This window comes from Anticarsia gemmatalis, chromosome 24 (genome assembly GCF_050436995.1).
Source record: "Anticarsia gemmatalis isolate Benzon Research Colony breed Stoneville strain chromosome 24, ilAntGemm2 primary, whole genome shotgun sequence".
Lineage (NCBI taxonomy): Eukaryota > Metazoa > Arthropoda > Insecta > Lepidoptera > Erebidae > Anticarsia > Anticarsia gemmatalis.
In genome coordinates, this window is record NC_134768.1 from 5,243,682 (window position 1) to 5,266,858 (window position 23,177).

The window sequence follows — 23,177 nt, forward strand, 5'->3', positions numbered from 1 at the left end:
AGTGTGACCTTTGAATGTATTATTAATTTATTCTGGAACGTGATAGTTGTGTATACAATTCAGTTATTTTTAGTGCTATGAACTTAACATGACTTTAAGTTTTAACTTAATCGACGACCGTCGTAAATATAAGGTGTGTACACTGTAATTTACTTGTCAACTCTTTCATTTGTTATGCCAACATTGTTGTACACGTACCTTAAATTGCCTTGTTGTATGATTCAACTACAACTATGTATTGTGATTATGTCAATGACGTACTTCTTGTATGCCATTACATAAAAATCACATGAAAGAAACAAAAAGGAAGACTTTGTAAGAAAATCTTGATATTCAAGAATAGGTACTTTTAATCATTTTCTGCCTTATCACCAAAATCTGTTATGATGCAATGAAGAATCACGATGCGTTCCTGCAAATGACGCTAAATGATTGCGCTTCTTGCGCCCGTCAGCCTCTGTCGATAGTAGTGCCTCAAAAATTCTCCTAACAGTATTAAAATATTTGAGATTCAGAACCTGACCTAACAGCATTAGTTGGCGAATGCCCCGCTTCATGAGCCTGGAGGGAATCATGTCATGCATTGCTACAATATTAAGATAAGCTACGTACCTCAACGAAATGTCACTATAATTTAATTGACATCTTAGCAATTCAGCCCTGCAGTATTTATTAGTTCCATAAAATCTTATTTCTAGTATCGTACGATGCATCTAAAATTAGTTGTGCAATGTATCAGTAATAGGTCCATTAGCGTCTATTTGTATGTAAATATTTTCTGTTTATACAGTTCATTAATCTTACTGGACAAAGTCCTAATAACGGGCTGTTCATGTCGTGATGATGTATAACAGTATTATCTTTCTATCAATAAGTACTTGCATTGACCAAAAAATTAGTTGGCTTAAAATGATAAGCGATAAGGAAATAAAACGTCCGTGATTCATAACTAAAACGACGAAACCTAATAAAGAAGATCTGAAATAGAAAATGCTAACTTAGCAGGCTATAAATAATTTAATTTGGTTTTAAAAGGTTAGTAACCGAAGTTTCCCTGAATAGATAAGTTAAAGAAAGAACATTAGGGTTAAGAATAAAAAGATAATGCATCCGTTGTCAGATGTGGTATAAAAATATGTACGTCGCTCTTGATCTTACCGTTTGAACCAAGAATGATAATAGACCAGATGTCCTGATTTCATACATGCATCTGAATGCCTCTTTCGAAGATTCCAGGACCATTCTCTTGGAGCTCCGTGTTTATTTATTTTTCTTTATATTAACGTGTATTTTCTCTTGTTACAGAGGGACGACCGGTCGCTTCTGGCGCAGTTCTTCTTCGCCGACGACGCATTAAACATGGTCGCGGCGGAGTTGGACTCGTTTGACGGCCGGAAAGACCCAGAGAGGTGCTCCACTCTCGTCAACCAGCTCAGACATGCACAGGTAAGGGCTGAAGCACTTAGTTTTTACGAGATAATATATGTAAATTCGCCCGATCGTCTTCTTTGTCTTGCCCTCTCTTTTTGATTTGAAGATCACCTTTGAAAGACAAATAACAAAAACGACGAGTAACAAGTGACTGTCACAAGTTATGTTGTTGCCTTACTGAAACATTTAATTAGAAAAGCTTTTAAAAGAAAATAAATTTCACTTAAGTGTTATTCTAACTGTTGAAGGTGCCTTCCCCACCCTATTGGCACGGCCTACCGTACCTAAACTAAACGATTCCGACAATAATTTTATTCTGAAAATAAATGGGACCTACCAATCGATAGACGCTCCCAAACAACTATGCTGATTATCTAACTTCGCTGCGGGGTTTCCATACATTAGCCATAACAATATTGACCTTGGTAGTTACGTCATAACATATTATATGCTTTGTTCTAAGGGACTGTTCATGTCTATCTGATATGCGTGCCGAATACCATTATACATTTTGACAGTCACGTCGGCTGGCTCAGTTTACACGGTATGGTTTAATTTTTGCAAACATTTCATACTTCTTCAAATGTTTCTTCAGGTGATTTACGATGTTGTCATCACGGTTGTCTTCTTATAACTTAAAAGGGTACAGCCACAGGTTGTAAAAGTCATACAGGTCATACAGTCTTCATACATATAGAGATTTCTCTTTTTCTGATCGTTTAAGTACGTCAGTCTATCATCATGTCATAGGCCACTATCTAATGATTTTATCACGCTTAGTACTTTAACCGATAAAGTAGGTTCACATCTTTGTAAATGTCACGGGTGTCGTTACGCTATCTGTACATTTAATTAATTATTTACTTATCATTTACAAGTTATCTTCCCGTATTTATAAAATAGTAATAACATCGCTGTAATATTAAAACATATGATTGTTATAAAACGGTACTGTTATATAAGATCTCGTAAGATTTTGAGTGCGAATGCGTCACGACAATTATGTTACGAGTAAGTGCTTCAGAATAATAAAATTGCACTTTTATCTGTTCACGAGGGTTGTTATATTTATGTAACAAACTTAAAAGTCGAGTGACTTGTTTAGTTTGTGCAAAATGTGGAGCTGAATTTATATTATGTTGAATGTAGATGTATGTTATAAGTTTACGGTTATTCAAATGTTATCTTGTGCAAAGGATTCTAAATTTCCTTTTCCATTAAAAAGTTTAAAGTAAGCTACTATGCCCATTCACATGAAAGTTTTCGCTCAGAAATGCGTTAATACGAATGTCTATGGTGCTCTGTCTCCAACAATAGGATAAACATCCAGCGATTGCCTTGTGACACACGTGATCGAATGACATTTTAAAGGCAGCAATATAGGGATTTCGCGGCGCTTTTATTGTGAAAAATTGCGAATTTATACGAGAAGGCCGCTGAGAATAATGGCTGTGACAGACAGACGTGTGGGTGGCGCGTGCGATAAGAGTTCTATTTTTCTTTTCACCTAAAAAGCGGTTAACATATGCGAATAACTTTCCGGCCATATCTGACATGTTGAGCTAAAAAAACAAGTGAATAAACGGATGTCGAGTTGAATGCCTAATTGACTACTTAGAGAAAGGCCTGGATTTTCGTGCCATGATTTTTTTATCATCTTAAACTTGATAGAAATTCCTTCTGTTCAAAACCTTTACTACTGATTGGTATGGTATGAGTACTGAGGAATATAGTCTTTGCAAACTATTAGGTCGGGGAAAAAGTCTTTTCGCATTATGGTATGTATGAACTTGTAATAAAATCTCTTTGGCTTCAAGAATCACAAATGAGTACACGGTTCATTAGGTTTCTTTCAGTGAGCTCGTGAGGTATGTAGTATAGTAGTAGTATGTATATAGGTCATTTGTGATTCTTAAAGCCAAAGAGATTTTATTACAAGTTCATACATACTGTAATGCGAAAAGACTTTTTCCCCCACTAGTATTTTGAAAGTACAAGAGTGTCGATACAGCTGTTACTCGTGTAAGTCCTGAACATTCTTTATCAGAAGGTCGTTAATATATTATGTTCTGCTCCAAAAACTCCTCTACAGTGTATCTTTAATCTCTCACGCATTAAATTAGGGTCATAACCGTGAATCCAAGGTATTCATGTTTCGACTGCGTATTGCAGTTTAAATGCCCTTAGTAAATTATTTACATTTCCAACATTATTATTGCCGGCTGTAAATACTTTAAAGAGGGAAGTTTTGTAAAGAAAATAACGAGACATTTGGAATCATAATAAGGTACTAATTTTATGACTGAAAATCATTAAATTCTAAGCAAATTGTTAATTGTGATATAAAAAGTGGATGAACTGGTTATTGATTTTCTCTTGAATTCCAGAATCCTCAAGTAATGATTTAATAAAAAAATCTTGCATACCAGTAAGAAGAGGTAGTTCAGGCAGATGTTCTACTCGTATGCCAGAATACAAATTGATATACCTATAATATTAAGTTAACGTATCGTGAATGCGAAAGAGCAAAGAGGAAACGTGTAAGCAGCCGTAGTTCCTGTCTACTTCGTTGTCTAGCGCCTGTCATCTTTGAATACAGACATGTATCTACGTAGGTACCATTTTATATTATTGGTAGTGACGAATATTATTGCGTGACGTAAATACTTAACGTATGATAAAAATGAAACTATCGTTAACCCAAATAAACCAATGTTTAGGAGTTATAAAAATGTATTTGTGTAACTTAAATAGATCGATTGGTCTTGTCGTGTTTTGTTAGAGCCAAACCTAGTTTTAGTTTCAAATGGTTACAGTACCTTGTTTTTAGGCAGAAAATGAAAGGCGAACGGCAGGTTTGTATGAAAAATTCGTACAGCTTAATATAATGTCATGTTTAGGTTTACTTTTTGTTTTAATTGATAGCTAATATGATAAACAAGCTTATTTTAAAATTCTTATATTTTTAAAAGTTGGGAGGAAAAAGTTATGCCCATTTTTAAGAAGCTCCGATAGTTCGCTAAATTGCCCAGATGCTGTCAAAACCACAATCCAAAACAACACGGATGCGTAGACGTCAGCCTAACAATGACATCTCACGAGATTTTCTTTTTCTTCAGTTGTCAAATATAACAAACAAATATGACTAATATAAGCCATAGACCAAAAAATATTATTTAATTTATCAAATCTTTCTTCCTGAATTATTAATTAATCCGGACTTCTAAAAATAATACTCCCAAATAAAAATAAGTGACTTAGTCCCCTTGATAAGTGGTACAAATTCTGTAACGAAACAACACCAACTTTAAGCTGTACGAAATCTGCCGATCTCCTTTACTGACGAATTAATTAGATTAAGTTTAACAATATTTGGAAGCGTCCGATTTATGTGTTAACTAGGTAATAAAACGACTCTCTTATTTTTTTCGGGAGAACTTGAATATGGTTTCTCTATGCATAAATTCGCAGAACAAAGTTGGACGACATGCTAAAATCTCATACGTATCATTTAGGTAGGTAATTTAATATCGAGTGTATAAAATAAAATACATGTGAAATCACAGAATTATGAATAACATTGTGAAAAATGATGTGTGGACTTGAGATCGTCTTTAATTGAGATTGGAAGCCGTGTATCACACCGAAGCTAAATAATAATTTGTGCAAACTCATGAACGCGGCCCAATTATAAAACATTAACTAGTAAAACCGCAAAAATGTTTGGCTATTAACCAATAATTGGTTTTCCAATAAAAATATTAAACGCCCTATAGTAAATAATGTACTCATGTAGACCCTGAAAAAAACCCGTACTCGTAACCGGAATTGCCATTAAAAATAACTTAAATGTTTAATTTCTCATTGTACGATAAGATAAATTCATACATTGTGCGGAAAATACTTGTTAAAATGTAGATAAACTCATTAACTTTATGACGGTCTGTTATTTTATAATATTTATCTTTAGTTATCAACATTGTTAGAGGCACGTTTATATCGATATACACAGTAGATAATATATGTACTATGATAATGAGGATTCTCTGTTTTTATCACAAATATAACATAATTATGCAATTAAATATTACGCTTAAAAGAGAAAGTTTATTTTTGTGTATCGTTCTCAAGTATTATGATCCAATAATATGTTCTCTCTTTGTATACTAAAAAGAAACTCGACCTTTTTTGTTGATTATAAATTGGTCTTGTGTAACAAATGTTATGGTTAGAAAAATTATTCAAGGCAAAGGTTTTATTTACACATATTTCCTGTTACTCACACCACTAAATAATTACAAATGAGGTAATTGCTATAAAATAAGTACAAGCGTAATGAGCCAACTGGTACTAGAACTGACCAACACTGGCTGACATCAACACTATTAAATCATTACTATTAAGCCGCGTACTGACTGACCGAGAAGCCCCGCGAGGCAATATCTAGGTCTCTTTTCTTTCAGATCAAAATGAGCGGGACCGAGATATTGCGTCGCGAGGCTGCTCGGTCAGTCAGTACGCGGCTTGAGGAATACATCACACCGAGTTGTGACTTACTCTGTCTAACATTCGGTTCTAGGATCTTAAAACCGAATGTTCGTGTGGACTCTTCCATAGAAATACAATTGCCAGTGACCTGGGTTCTGAAAAAAATCTGATCCGACATTGTTAGACACGACTCCGTATGATCGCAGACCAATTGCTTCGGTGTGATACACGGTAAGGAAACATACCTTGATCGTTCCGAGTGGAGTTTTGCGTAGTTTTTGTTGTTAATGTGACTCACGCGCATGTTGCATGGTCTAGAGGCCACAGAGACGCGTCATACTATGCAATGGTGGGGGTACCACAATAAAGTTGAAAAACTCGCATTATTGATGTGATGTTTCAAGGTGCACGTGTGCATTTATTTGGCTGCACGACTTTTAGGGCTCGCTCTTTTTTTTTCGTGAATCGACATGGCAGGTGATGTCAAGGATTTGAAAAGGATGGCGTCACGACACACCTCATAAGAGCGAAGACCCGTGTTTATAAATAAAATTTGGTAGCGTATTATTGCCTAATTGCTGACCAGATATTCTTAAAATTACTAACAAAAAACACGTTAGGAGGAAAATTACTAAGTTTTAGTTAGAACTGGAATCATTTAGTTTTTCACGTCGATTGACTCATAGAACCAGGTATTGCGCATTTATTTTCAATAATTACGCATGCATCTGGCAACGACATTCCATTTGTTATTCAACGTTTAAAAACAAGTCTTGTATAAAATGCTCATTAAAACAATGTCAAACTCCCAAAGAATTGTTTTGCAAGTTTTCAGCATCACTTGGTTGGGTAACATCTGGCTTCACGGTCTACCGATCTTGGGGTGTTGTTTAAGGATCCAAGTAAAGCGGTTATTCTCTCGCTTCTTTATGGAAATGAGTACTTGAGAACAGATATTTGTATATCGGCACCAATGCCAGTCTGTCGGAATTTTGATAATGTTATATTTAAAGCGGGCTTGTTTTGTCGCTTTGTGAATTGATTGTGTGCTTCTGTTTTGTTGAGTGAAATGGAGTTAAGGTCTTTTAAATGTTTGAATTTTGCATGTTTGCTTATAAATTCTGAAGTGTCATTGACGTTTTCTCCCTAGTTATAACACCTTAATAGCATATCTTCATCTTGCTGTACAAAAAAGCGACTGTCGCAATTATGTTCAGTTAATGAGAAATTATGTATTATTACCAATTCGTCTAATTAGTGTTTTCTAGTGTTAATCAAATCACCCAAATAAAAACATTGACGAAAAGCACCTAGCTTAGTCCATGAAGGGAACCCATCAATATATATATTTGGTTTTCCAAAATGTTTTCAAAACCACGCGACGTTAGGTTATGTAGTTCCACAACTAGACTATTTAACGTGACTAGACTGGAGTCGGTCTATGGGTAATGTTTCAGGTAATGGAATTCCAACGCTTCCGCCTAAACATTGTTTTACTATAATATTTATATCTACACCGGAACGATGGTAGATTACATTATATTGTTCTGTAATAGCTCTATGAGTTTCTGTTCTTTTTTATCGCTTTTCAATCTTGATGGTAAGTTATGATTCATACAAGGACAATAAACAACTCAATTATGATCGTCTGCTGACCTGAATACGCCTGTTATCCAAACTATGGCTTGTATTCGAGAAAATGCTTTGTAATTAACATATCTCTACTGTCTGCTGTTATTTGATTCGTATTGTTCGTTTCCTATGGAGTTCTTAGATATATACATTGTTTCAAACCTTTCACAGCCGAGAACTTTGTAGCCTATGGTTATACACTATCTGGCTGTGGTTGTGAATGTCTAAACTTTCCAATTTCAGTACCAGAATACACAGAAAATTCGAGAAATTATCCTCCGTACTAAGATATACAAAGTTACTTTTCAACCTGTCTAACAGGCTGATTTCGAGGACTTGATTGCAAATGCAGAAACTAGTTATATCCCTCAATAATAGTGAATTGATTTGAATAAATATATTCACTAGAAGCTGTTGCCTAGACTAGATGTTGAGATAAGTGTAAATTAAGGAAGCGTTTACACCTCGGTGACAAATATCATCTATCTCTTCGATAATTTTAATTTATGAGATCAACCGGAGATTATTTGGAACGCTCATCAGCTAGGAAAGCTTTCTCCACTTCTTAGGCTTTGGTTATTTCAGTAGAATTTCGCTACTAGTAGTGTAAATCATTAAATCGTGGCCGTACCAACAGATAATCGGCACTCGTCATTTTTTGTCAACAAACACCCATTTAGAGTAAACGTCGGAAAATGAGCATTGATGACGCACGAAAATAATTTTCGAAAGGTTATTCGTAGGTTCTTTTTGTTCACGGTATTGCGTACATTGAAAACACACGCAATGAGTAGGGGTGCCCTTATACAGGATAGGCTTACGTTCATTGTGCAATTCATATGTATACTGCGCAGTACGGTTACTGGGACATCGAGATTCCATTAGTGGATTACATACGTTTAAACGTATTGGCACTCGACGCGTGCTTACTTGATGCAATGTCGGGAATCTTGTTACGATTTGATTTTCTATTTCTTCTGTAAGTGGTTATTGTGTAAACGTAGATCAAACAAGCGATGCTTTTAAATGTTTTTCGTTGATTGTTGCTCTGGCTATTACCGTGTCAGCCAATATAGTGCCCTACTTAAGAGTGAATTGAAAGTTTCTGAGGACGATAGTTAACATAAAAACTGTTCTTTACTGTTTTCGACAGCCTCTTATCCCAGGAACAGCTTATGTGTATCTCAGTTTAACAATAAAAATATTATAGATAGATAAGAATCAATGAAACTCGGTATTGCTAGATCGTATCGGAGATGGCCCACATGAGACCTGATCCGGTTTATAGATATCCACCCAGTTTATTTCTTGCTGATTCTTCGGTACTTAAGTAGGTTCTAACTAGTTCTTAAAGAAAGTATTTAACTAAAAACTGGCCCTAACTAGCAGAATAATACGGAACTTACCTTCAAATCTCGTAAATATGATCATAAACACAATAACAAAGAAAATAATCCATTCAATATCGGCTTTTCCATACAAGTATCAGTATTATTAGATCTGACATAAAACCTCTTCTATCTCAGATCCTGGTTCAACGGTATAATTCTTATTTGGTATAACAACCGGCAACTAGCGGACTTAGCGATAAACTGTCGTCATAATCGCCTTCTAGTTATAGATTACGGCTAGGAATCAGGACAATCGGTGCCAGTCAAAGGAAAATGCAGCGACGCAAATCAACCGTGTAATTGCTTTGACATTATTAGTTTGAGTGCTCCTTTGAACCGCTTTATTTTATTAATTTTTTTGAATTGTGTTGCGATTTTAATTCTATATTGTAATATTTTTTTGTCTTTATTTGAAACTTTCTTTCCTTTTCTCTCTTCGTCTCCTGTGCCATCGATACGTAGGTCTTTGCGCCAAATAATACGGTGACATCTCGGTCCAGCTTTTCTTTCAAATCTCAGTTTCTTTAAAGCTCCGTTTTGTGAGTTTTACACAATACCGGGAATTCTGTTAACCATACTGTTAATTTGTTTTTGGATTGTGGAAGACGTAGAAAAACGGTTCAGTAGTTTTCGAGTAATCTCACCTATAGAAAAATAAACACTCAAAAATCGTATTGCCGCTATCACTAAGTATTATTTTCGCATTAATCCGCATTGTAATCCAGATTGACTATCGATCATCAAGTTAAGTGTATTTGAAACACATACAGTTTCTATAAGGAACTTTATTAACGGCTTCGTATCGCGATAACTTTGAAGGTTACCACTATGTACTTGAACGCTTTGTTTGTATACTAATCGGCGGTAATTAGTTTAGCAATATGTTTCCTTGTACAGCATTTTTAGTAATCTTTAGAAAAAAATAATGTTTGGAGAAATTTCCTAAGAGATTAGCAAGGTCTTTAAAATAAGTGGTCACTGATACAGATGCAAAAAATAATTAATTTACATGGACAAATATTTCTCCAAATGACTGAGTTATTGCTTAGCGGCATTGAAGAGAGTTTTTTTTAATGGTCACCCATCTCAAACCTGTCCTCGACTAGGTTGCTTAACCTTACGCATTGTTAAACGTCGCGGTCACAACCTTATTTAGCCTTCGATATCCCATGTAATATCTTTTATAAGGGATCGTAATTGGACGAGTAAAACTTGCATTCGGCCGGTTATGAATTTCCACCTGCTATTTAATCGACGCGCTATTACTGTGCTGTCACAATTGCTGATAAAAAATACATATTGGACCTTTTGTGGCCAATGTATTGTTGGTTGGAAACCTATTAACTATTGTTGGATGAGTCCCAATAACTTACAACGACGAAAATTGATATTTCTCCCGATTTGTTATGGCATCGAATTTGGCTAGCAATTTCCATGTTTTGGGGTTTTCTCAGATTTGTGGGAAAAAGAATCTCCATCTTGATACTGAGAATAATAATGGGAAATTTAACTGAAAAAGTTCATTCACACGAATATCTTAAATTGATTTTAATAACTACACTGTTATTACAATCGGGTTTCCCTTCACATATTGACCGAATTAAGACCAAGCGATCTTCAAGAAATAGTTTTCAATAGACCTAGGTACTTAGTTGTAATGAGTGACCTTTGTCTGTGTGTTTGTATTGGCTTATCAATTTCGGATGCGGGAGATGTCTATTCATTTAAAAAACGATTTATCAGCAGTATACTTCACTATAGTTATCGATATCTTGTTTATAGCTGCTTTGGTTGCTAATAGACGATACCCATATTAAGCAGTGGACTAATTAATCGTAATAGTTTGTATTGATTTATTAAACTCCACTATTTTACTTGCAGATACAATCGTTATACGAGCTATTACTTAAACGGGAAACTTGCATTTAATTTGTATTTCAATGAAGTTGTTGATAAGGTATTCATAACTCTAAATTGATACGCGGTGGTGGTCTTAGTAAAAAGTCGATCCAGGGTTCAGCAGTCAGGTTTTTAATCTTTGAGAGTCAAGCTTGAAAATTTTGATGTGTGATCTTTGAAATAGGTACTTAGGACAATCATGTACAGACTAGACTTTGCTTTTGAAGATCTCTCTTTTCCCCTGGATCCACGTGATTTTTCAAATGTACTGTATTTATTGCTTATAATCTCAGTGTCTTTACTTAATTCATTTCTCATCCTTGACATTCCATTTGGAGAAAGTATAACCTTCTAAAATACAAAGCAAATAATATGAAAGAAAATCGTGAGATGGATAGACGATATAAGAGTACTTATACTTTTCGAACTCGGAGCATACGCAACAATAAGAACTGAACATATTAAAATTGCCTCTACTTCATAACATAAACAGAACATGAGTAATATACCTAGCTTCAAAATACAGTCACAAAGTCTGGAGTCGGCTAGTTGAGTCACTTTCGAGTCATAAATATAAGAACGGCAATATCAGCTTACTGGACGACATTGTCGCGGGCCCGTGTAGAAAGTTCACTGTTTTATTCAGCTCTTACCTTTTGTATCGGACCTGTTTCATTATTATTCTGCTTTATTATTTACGTATATTTGAGATTGAGTTTACGAATTCCAGAGTTTCAACGTTATGAAGTTACAGACTTTCAATGAAAGCCAATACCTTGATTTATTGAAGAACTAGTTTCACTAACATCAATATTGAAATAGCAATTGTACCTAATTGGTGTTTTCTTTGTTATTATGTTTTGGTGGAACTAATTTCTCTTAGAAACATAAAATCTTTTACCGAAATTGTCATTTCATCATCTTTAAATAAAAGACTTGGGTAATGGTTGACAGCAAAACAGTTTCAAGTAACATTTAATTTTGTAGTTTTCTTCAAAACGAAATGCTTTTTTCAATGCTCTGGCAAAGACAATTTTCCTACGAATTCTACAAGCATGTAATATAAACGTGACAATTCTATCTTTACAAAAAACACGCATAAACCCCGCCTGCACGTGATAGACGCATTTTCTTTATATCAAATCGTTTTGTTCGGATTACAAAGACAGGGGACATTTATAAACCTTGAACAAATACTTAGATATGGCTCACGTAAAAGGCGAGTCGCGCTTAAAAGAAAAAGGTTTGTTATCATTCAACTGACCTTTCTCTTGAATTTAATGTTATCGTGTTCATACGTAATTTATGTTCTACGAATAGATAATGGGATGTTCGAAATATGCGGTTTTTATTCATTTACGCTATTATCGTGGATAGGGGCGTTGCTCTCGGCATGTCGAAGAATTGCGACGCTTCGTTGTAATTCAGAACTAAGTACCGAATGGTTAGAAAATCTTATATATAAAATTTCCGTGTCACAATGTTATAGTTACCGTACTCCTCCGAAACGGCTTAACCGATTCTCATGAAATTTTGTGAGCATATTAAGAAGGCCTAAGAATCGGCCAACATCTATTTTTCAGTATGTTTTTTCAAGTGACACTATTCTTTTTTATTTATATGGCAAAACAAGGTTTTCCAGGTCAGCTAGTGTATACTTATATTTCTAAACAAAATTTAACACTTTCGCTGCCAACAAACCTACTTAGTAGGTTTTCTGAACCCACTCAGTGAGTTGCTGGCAACCTATGTGTTAAGTCCTTACTTAGACGTTTTATTCATAATTCAAAATATCTGAATAGCATGTCAATCATTATTCTTATTGCATTTCAAAAGAATTCATGCCAGTATGCATATTATCACTTGGCAACGAAGTTGTAATCCTGCCGTAATCGCTTATGAATGAGTTACGTTATACGATATTTGCATGGAGCTTCCTAGTACATTAATTATAATACTCCTCTATTATATACGCCGTGTGTCATACTTTACGTAAATTAAGCACGCTTAAACAATTCTTGCGGTTGAGACAGCTGCGAGGCGCGCGTAGAACGGAATGAAGTCACTCATATTGTTCGATGATGCAGCTCTTTGTGTTGCTATCGTATTGATAATACACGTATGTGCGGTATAGCCAAGAATTTCTTGGTTTAATGATAACCTTATTTTATCTGGCTTTACCTTAAATTTCATTGCGGCATTAGGAAATTGTTTAACACAAAAAAAAAATAGGTTATTGCATCGATAAGGATGTTCAGTAAAACTAGACTCAAGGTTTGGTTTCTATCAATCACAAGGTAACTGCTACCACCTGTATTTTATTTATTTCTAGGGACCTACTTAGTTTACCAGTTCCAAGATATGGTTAAGTTGAAACGAGAATTTGCTGTTGTTAGGTTACTTAGGAACTAGGTAAATTAGTATAACTTCAGTCACAAGACTGCAATAAACAGTATTCTTCATTGTGACAGAACGCATTCAATTAATCAATGGCGATATATTCATATAAAATATGTGAAGAAAAACCTAATGACCTCGATAATACACGTGCCCTCATTGAACACTGTCGCGACTAATTACTACAAACATTACTGTTTTGGTTTAGTTCCACTTAATATGGCGCTTGGAATAACAGAAACGACACAATATTATTGTGTTGGAAAACAAATATCGTGCCTTTAATTTTAAAGTCCAAAAGAAAAATAGAGAAGGTGTGGTTATTTTATTTAGCAAGTACAATGTGAAAAACACCCAACTTCGACTTATTTAATTTGTTAATATTTATCACCACGATGTTTACTGTCAAAATCTATTGAGTTTTTGTTACTTTGAGCGAATTCTTAGTTTTTTCATAAAATTAGCCTATCAAGGTGTCGAAAGGCCAAGATTGTTTTGTTATATTCTCGCCTGCCTGTTACAGTTTCAGCTGTCTTAATGATTCATAACACCAGTAAACAATTGAGTCATTTTCATCTGTCTTATTAAAACCAGACATTTTCTGAACAAAAGTACTGCCAATTGTATATATGTTAGACAATTTTTTTATACAATTTTCTTTATGTTTCATAATCGGTTTGCTGTTGGACTATCGTTGCAGTTTTATAAACAATTACAAGTTGTTTTCATAAACAATGCCGGTCAATTATATGTACAAACATTGTATTGGCGGGTTCGGACCCAATTAGTTATTACGAAAACTGCACAGTATCGAATTATTGTCCAGTTATACAAGTGTGTTTGTATGTTAGTAGGCTTGAATGTAATTAAGAACTAAATAGAAACAGTGATCAGTTCGTGTTTTGATTTGCCGAGTACGTTTGCGGGATCTCTTGCGGGAAGTGAACTGTTTTATTTCTATTTAAAGAATGCTGGACTCATTGTTTTGTCCTTCTAACTATTTTGCTTTACTTTAATTGGGCTAGGAATCTTGTTTGAAGATGAAAGAATTTGAAGTACTTCTCAAATAAAATGTAGATAGTTCTCAAAAGCAAGAAAGCAGTGTCGTGTAACTATTACTGACTGCTTTTTATGTTTAGCACATTTTTGATTACTCTGCTGTATAAAACTGTGCCTTAATGCCTTTGCAAAACAGTCAATAATAAGTTCCCGACATACACTTTTCAAAGGCAGAAAATAAAATGGGTATTCACTCTTCCTACGCTTAGAATTAAAATTTCAAACATGTATCTTTATTCAGCTTCTAAAATATTATACAAGACGTATTAGAAACTGCGCGGTTATGCGAAATTCATAATTCTCGAGCCAAATGAAGTTATTTGCGTGTTCACCGGTACTTACTATGTGGAACGATCACTCGCCTCCAGTGCATATCTGACATGATTTAATTTACTGTAATTCGTTGTTTTACCACTACACTATTAAGTTTATCACGCTCAGCGCATTCTCAGGTATTATTCTGACAGTTAGAACCAGTAAATTGGATCACGGAGAACTTAATCAATTATCCAGGTAAAATTAATTTGAGAAAAATCATAGTTCATTGAATTGTCTGATCATTGGAATGTTTTTTTACAACAGGGAGATTTACTACACCTAGCACCTTTCTTGGTAATTCACTTGAAGAGATAGTGTTTTTAATTAACACTTAATTTGTTTAATCGAATCTTGTCGCCAAATGATCTTATCTTAGGTAGTTTTCCTCCTCGTTGCCAAATTACTATCATAATATTCCCAAGTCATATTTTTCCAATGTTGCTTTTGATTTCTTCAACATGTAAGACCATGAACCATGAAGCAACGTTTTTCTTCCTAGTTTAAATGAATCCTATTAAAATTATTTATTGTTGCCAAAACAACCGTAATTCCAACCTCCTTTTCATTCTCTTTCTTAATCTATCCTACATCGTGTTGTGGTCCACTCAAAATGTTACTTTATTCCTATTGACCAGAAGTACTAAATCTTAATAATATTAATGGAAAATAACACACCAATTTAGGCCAACAACAAATAAAAACGTTAATCATTAATGACCACGTGCTCTAATCTATTTTTGTGTGGACACAATGTATCGTGCGTCGTTATCTGTGTGTGTATTCAATGATTGAGTTTCTTTCACGTGCGTCCTTAACATTCACATAGTTTGAACTGTGCAAGGGCGTTTTTGAGGTTTTGTTCTATGATATGTCTATATAATTGTTATAATATATGGATAGAGGGATATGAACAATGACGGTTACAACGTCTTAAACATCTTCCAAACAAACTCTAGTAAAATTCTGTCATGAAATGGTTAGTTACTTTCCATGGATACCAACACAATATAGTTTAGACTACTCTTAGATTCGTCCATGGTTTTATTTCAGTCTTTGTACAACAATCATAGAAATTAGAGATTGAAAACATACGGCTTTCTTGACGTTAAGATACGGTATTTACTTCACCAAAAATCCGTTCAAATGACCTAAACCAAAACTTACTTCAACATGCTCTTACTCTACTAACATAAGCAAAAGTACAAAACGTTTGATAATTCGTGACCGGGAATATTTTATCCCCTGAATACATTCAACCATCAAATGCACTGTTTTATACATAAGCGGAGTCAAACGTGTAGCCAGACGGGCGTATCTTTATGTAACTATAAAAATTATCGCGTGGTTCGTTAATAGTGTGTTGCACGCTTCGGTTTTGGCATTCTTAGTTACGTTCGTGTTAACTCTCGTGTTTTGCTATGTAATATCACTGTTGGTATCTGTATAGGTAAGGACTTAAGGCCGTTATTTTGGTGAAGAATTATGAGTTCAAACTTGTAATCTTGACTATTGGCGGAAGGCAAGATCTCCTTCCAAATAGAGGGGCTATAAAAAAGCGCAGAATCGTAAGCGTCACGTAAAAACATCACGCCTATTTATTATAGTTTTTTTGTTACGAGGATACATTAATTTGATGAAGATCTACAAGCGTGCGTTTGCGCCGTAAACCCATGCCTGTGCCTGTACCCCTAATCAATCAAAATTGCAGTACCATTGCAAATTAAACTTTGCTAGCTTCAGGATTTCCCCCTAGTTCAGGAGCGAGTAAACCAGTGACTCACACTGACGGGTTTTCTCTTGAATAAGTAAAAGAGCATTTCTATTATTATAGAGACGTGATTCACACAGATGCTGTGAAATTTTGATCAACTGAAAGAATGAATGTTTTCTCACCAGGCGTTAATTACGTTTGACGACTGTTTAACTTTAAAAGAAAATGATAAGTGAATGTATGCTAATACCAGGTTATAAGTGCTTCTAAATTTCCCCATAAAAAAATATTTTGTTCTGTTTGTATCAGCGAAACCTTTTTACTAACCATATTCATAACGCATAACTTATCTGCTTATTATTCGTGTATAAAACATAGGTATTTAGCCTTACCTTTCATGAGTTTCATGTGTATTCGTGATTAAGTACAAAACAGTCCTCCATCTGGTTGCACGCATGGTTTGACACGTGACCTTTAGGCCGACAACCTATCGTGCGACTAGTCGGCCGAATAATGCTGTTACTTGTGCATACTGAATACTGACAAAGGTTTCCGCATAATGGACTATGCTTATAGTCGACATTTGCCTTTATTTATAGTAGCTCACCACATTTCATTGTGGTTTATTAATTTGGGGCTGTGTTTGGTAGATAAGAATTGATTTGATGCATCGAACGTGTTGTATTTATGCAGTTATCATTGGACTTCATGGCGGAAAAACGTAAATAAACCAAACGTAAAATGCAAGGAATACGTAAGATCATCATCCAGTTAGAGCACTAAACATAAAGCACACCGAATTACTTCTAGCAATAAGACCGGCAAGTTATTAAGATGCCCTAAGATCAGCGTATGTTGGGTTGAGAGAATGTTTAAACCAACCTTTAGAGAGAAATTTCGCTACAGCCGGTGATTGGCAACCATTCAATATTACTTTGTTATTAAAATGATCTAAAACGTTCTAGGGCATTGACAGTAATATTTATGCCAAATGTGTTTACAAATTAGTACGTTGGCAGTAATGCACTTTGCCTAATTAATGCTAATTCGGCAATAACGGTCGGATCATTATCTTGTTTTTAAGTACCTAGTTAACTATTACTTAGAGCTATTTATGTTCTCAGAATATAACTGAATATTCTCATCAATATACATTTTGCAATCGTCGTTCGTCTTGTAATTTGTGAAACTAGGACTCATGCGCCTGCTTGTAATGTACAATTAGTTTTATTTTACTACTAGCGGACTGGCCCGACTTCGCCCGGGTACACAGTACAATTTTATACCGTTGATTCCATTCCCATGACAATTTTGATTCCATCAATCCCATACAAACCTTGTCCCGTCAGTTACAAATATATTAAAAAAGGGCTAGTATAAAGTATATCCTAGGCTATAAGTATTTTCTAGGCTAATTTTAGATTGACTCTTAACTTTTTAAGAACTTCTTTGAACGAAGCCAGTATTTGAGGTTTGAAAGGTTTCTCTTTCTTCACGTCGTAAAATCATGTTTCACTTCAGCTACTAAATATCCTTCGACTATAATATTATTATAAACATTTACTCGTGATTTTCATTTCGCGTTCAAACTACCGTGATATTGTGATAAAAATCTACATTTTACCTATGCGTTGTACCTGACCCAAATCCTTTCGTTCCCTATAGATTGACCCTGTTCAAAACATCCATTTAAACATTCAAACTCGCGTCCATACTTTAATGTTTGTGCTCGGGGCTATGCAGCTGCGAGTTTCAGTTTGTCCCAAGTGATATCCATTATCCCATAACAAGTTATAATAAGAAGATATTTCGTTAAACGATATACCTAGCAAAATTGGTTTCATAAAGAATAGTCGATTACTTTCTTAATTCTACAATCAACTACTGCGCTTCTCAGTTAAGGCCTCATTTTTTACCCCGCCCTCGTATGTTTGTGCTATCGTACGAAGTGCAACGCACAAAGTGACATCATCGTCGCAATGTTCCACTCGACGATTCTGGGCGTCTCTTGATAATGTTTAATTACTGAATAGGGAGCAAATCTGATTACTTCCTTACTAAGGAAAGCGTTGAACCCTGACTCAGCGATAGTACTTAGACGTCTTCCACTTGGCCCTCTACATGTTCCAAACCTTATAAACCCTTATACCTTCATTTTTATTTATTTTAAAGACAACTCCTGCTCTAAGAATTGCTCTTGAGTTTTACAACGGGAACTTTTACAAACATACAAATAACAGACCCAGAGTACAACCAGACCCGAAATAACTATTTGTAATAAATAATTGTCCCGTGTGGGAATCGGATTCACGTCCGTACGAGTAGTACGGAATATACTAACTCAATTTTTTGTTGTTTCCAGGACCGGGTGCTGAACATCACAAGTCAGATAATGGACCAACTGCTGGGTGACGAGAGAGTGGCACGCGGTTTCCGTGTCAAGTTCCCTGAGGATGTACTCCAGGACAACTTGGCTGGACAGCTCTGGTTTGGTGCCGAGGTTTGTATATTTACTTTTGTTTAGGGTATTTACAGCCAAGAATCGCTGGCGTGACAACCTAGATAGCTTTTTTTTATCAAGTGATAGGTACGACTGGAAAAAATGGGGAAGGCCCAGCTGTAGGACAACAGGTTGGCAAAAAAAAATCCAACCAGCCAGTTTCAATAACATTTCGTAACTAAACTAGTTTTCCGCAATTTAAGACCTAAGTATTCTTGAAAGGCCTATGCTTTCTGACTAGAACTATTTAGGTCAAATGTGTAAGAAAAAGGAGTGTGACAGTGTAAAAGAGACTTTAGCTTTCAGTAGCCCACTTTTTGTGTAAAAGTATGAGGTTATCAGATAGATACACTTACGGTCTTCAGGATCCATCCATGAATGATTACTGTTCTTCAAGGGTTTCTATTGTAGAACTTTTAAAAATACTAAGAGCCCGTTTAGTTTTGTTCGTTTGTAATAGGGCTCCAGTGTTAATGAACTTGCTTAAGATGATCGAATGTTTTTCAAGGTCGACCCCGACGGCTTTAATTAGAAGTTACTTAAATAAATTATGATTGAAAGGAACAGTAAATAGCCTTAAGGGCTTCCGATACTAATAAGTTATTTTGTTTAAATCTTACATTTGAAGGAAACGGATGATATTAACTTGATTTATTTTTCAACTTATACTTAATATCCATACAATGATTTATTGAACAAGTTATTAATTGTATACTATTTGGGCGTCTTTTACCTTCGATTTTTTATAAGAATTTCAATTTCATTACTATTAGGAATAATTCCCAGATATCAATTCTCCCTGATATCTATTGATTTAGAATACTATTATTGTTAATGCAATCAAGTCTTTAACAAAATTACGCACATTTAATGCCTTCCCAATCAAGCTTACTTGAATTACGTACCTATTTTAAGTTAATTAAAGTACCTAGTACTTTAAAAATGGTTAATATAAAACAACTGGAAATTAATCAATTTCTCAAGAGCTCGATACCAACCTCGACATACTTACATGCCATATTTTAATATACATTTTTCTTACTTCCAGTGTCTAGCCGCCGGTTCATCAATAATGAACCGCGAGGAAGAGTCAGCGGCAATGCGTCCGCTGGCGAAGGCGCTGACTCGCAGCCTGGAGACGGTGCGCTCGTTGCTCCGCGAACAGTGCTTGAGGCCGAGGGGCATGGCGTTGTCGCAGCACGACGATATGCTGCATGAGAGCCTGAGGATATTTGACAGGTACTTTAGAACTATAAGGCGTAGCGAGAAGCGTTGGGAGGTTGCTAAGTAAACCATAAAAAACCTCTTACTTAATATGCTTAAGTCAGTTTGAGATGTATATTTTGGGTTTTCAAATCTGTGATTATTGCATATTTACTGTATTTACTTGATATTTTGGGAAGTAGCAAAATGTTACAATACAGTACTGCAAAACATCCAAGTTTTAAGACCTCTTAAGTGCTGATAGTTACTGAAAGCACCTGAACAGACGTCTTGACTATAAGCAGACCGGGGAAATACGTTACCTCAGCGTACCACAATCCGACCCCTTACCCAAACTGCCATACTTACTGTTAGAACGTCCTGCCATTCTACAATGACTTTCCTAGAACAACTTGTTGCGTTATCAGCAGGCATTAACAAAAAAAATGACAGCATGTAAATAGTAAAAGTCAAAGCAGTGCATCGCTATCAGCGCGGGTAATAGTCCAACAAATTGTTTTCGTTACATACACAGAGTAATTATAACGCTTATCTACGCACGTGGATTACTGTACCCGTATTTGTATGGAGAATTTATGTCACAGTAACAACTAAAAATATGTACTCGTTTTATTTTTGTCCTAAATAAATGCCGCGCATTGGTAAAAGTTCGTAATGTACTAATGAAAATCTCTCAATTATGGGTACAAGTATCCCTCAATACAAAATTCTATGTTATCTACAAATAATTGTTTTGAGATCGTAGTTTATGGTCATTAATGTTATGTTTTTGAAATCCTCTTTCTTGTCTTTTACCTGGTAAATAAATTGAAAAGAGACCTGGTTTGTCTACTTTTCAAAATGTTCCTCGCACCCTATTACATGAGACGAACATTGTAAACAGCGAAACTCGGTCATACCCCTGAATACCTTTGGGTACAACATTCTTGATGTTCTGTACTTATGTGTAATATTGGCTTTAATACGTTTTTTTTGTTTCATTTCAGACTGTTCGCCGAGTTCGAGCTATGCTACGTAAGCGCTATGGTGAACGTGAAGACACCTCATGAGTTCGAAGCGCAGCAACTGATATGCGTGCTCTTCTCTGAAAGCCTTCGAAGAGCTCTCAAACAAAATCTGCTCACGCAAGAACAGGTTAGTTGTAAACTTGCAACACTATACTATAATCACCCCTTAAGCGATCAATCAATACAAATAGCCATGAACCTGCGATTTTGCTTTCATTGATTTTAAGTTAACTATGATTGTTTCAATAAAAAAAATATTTTACCGCAATGAAAGTAAAAAAATAAGTAAATATTACCTGCTACTATCTTTTTGTATGTTAACAGTAGTTTTACAAGTCAACAAGGCTTGTCGCTAAATTTGAAGAACAAAAGTACTGGTATAAAAAAAATAAGTTTTTTGAATTTAAAGCTCGCGACCAAGTGGTAGCAGATCCATCATTTAGTCACCACTTCACGTACACAAAAAACTTATGCACAGAAAACAAAATCAATAACGCATTTGTATTGTATTTACACAGCACACATGGAAACGTAAGCAAATACCCCATAACTTCAAATATTGAATGAAAGACTAATCAATTTTGTGTTTATTTTTCAGGTGGATTCATACGACCCTGCGTTGATGTTCGCTGTGCCCAGACTGGCTATTGTTAGCGGACTGCTGATATATTCTAGCGGGCCGCTTAGCATTGACAAACCACCAGGTAATTACGATAGCAAATATGAAATTTTTATGGTGTTCAAAGGCCGTTTGATTAAGTCAAGGTCGATTAAAATTGATCGTAAATAAATATGTGTTTGAGTTACAGTTAAAAAAATCGTAGGTTGATGCTTAAAACATATAAAAACGATGGCGTTTTGAGACGAGTCGATGTAGTTGTAATAGTTTATGTGACTGTAGATGTAAGTGTGTGATGTGATAAAAATAAATAATTCGTACGCGTACGTGTTCGTTAGACTATGCGTATACGAACGAGTACGCTCATACTTGAGCGTATACAAACTTATACGCTTTAATAAAATAATAAAGGTATATCGCTTATAATCCTATATTAAAATGTCCCTAAAAGCGTATTGACCAAGACTCCACTAACACCAACACTCAAGTAGAGACAATATTTTAAAGCGCTTAAAAAAACTTCTTTTTCTAACCTTTTCTGACCCATCGTCGGGCTCAGGTACACTTTAATGTAAAATTAAACAACGAGTTTATAAAATTACTGCTTTAAATCACTACATATTAATTAATACTTTATTTATGTTATTACAGAGGAGATGTCGGACATGTTCCGTCCGTTCCGCACGTTGTTGCACAAGATCCGCTCGTTGCTGTGGACGCTCGACCGGCGCGAGCTCATGGCGCTGGAGCGACTGCTCTGTACCAACGAGGATATATCCAACCTGGCTGCCTTGGACCTGCCTGTTGGTACGTAGAACAACAGCTACTTGCATAGCTTTTGGATACTTTCTGGTTTCGTGGAAAGGCGCCTTGGATGGTGACAAGATTCCATGGAAATGGACCTTGGCAAGAGGGAGTATTGCAGACTGCGAATCGACCTATGAGACTTTCTATTAACACGGAGTGGAGATTTTGAGCATTGTTATGGTTGTCCAAATCAGTCATGGCTTTCTTTTCCCAGTTTGTAATCCAGAGTTTAATATCAGAAGAACTATCTAATTAGGTACTAAACGCGCATGCGTATTTCGCATATGTTATCTTAATTCTTTGAGTGTTTTATGACCGATTAGAATGTCTAACATTACTTTTTAATAACTAAAGATAAGCAATCAATTTGTATTGCCTGTTGTGACGTAATCGATTTAAGTGAACCTACTTATTAATAACAATCATCTTTGTTTACAGAGCCGGAATCGTCAAACGACTGGTCATGTCCGTACCCGGACATAGGAGAGTTCGTGTCGAGGTTCTATGCAGATCATGCGCACTGTCGCGACCTGTACTCACAGCAAAGGTAACTAACATACGTAAAAGACGGCACAGAAAGAAAGAAAATGAGCGAAAATCTTTCCCACTATCCACATATCAAAATACCTAGTATAAGTCGCCAAAACAAAAGCTGTAGTAATCTCCTGCAATATATCCCGTTACAATAATTCTA

General features: G+C 35.4%; 1 protein-coding gene across 2 annotated transcripts in view; it reads left to right on the forward strand.

Annotated features, from left to right (window-relative positions):
• The window catches only part of LOC142983444 (lateral signaling target protein 2 homolog), a 46,011-nt gene that overhangs the window by 16,033 nt on the left and 6,801 nt on the right, over nt 1–23,177 (forward strand). For both annotated transcript variants that reach the window (XM_076130316.1, XM_076130317.1), the window contains exons 2-8: nt 1,306–1,446; nt 18,689–18,826; nt 19,875–20,065; nt 21,037–21,184; nt 21,656–21,761; nt 22,328–22,483; nt 22,922–23,030. In XM_076130316.1, the coding sequence (XP_075986431.1) occupies nt 1,306–1,446; nt 18,689–18,826; nt 19,875–20,065; nt 21,037–21,184; nt 21,656–21,761; nt 22,328–22,483; nt 22,922–23,030 (989 nt within the window). The remainder of the gene's footprint in view (nt 1–1,305; nt 1,447–18,688; nt 18,827–19,874; nt 20,066–21,036; nt 21,185–21,655; nt 21,762–22,327; nt 22,484–22,921; nt 23,031–23,177) is intronic.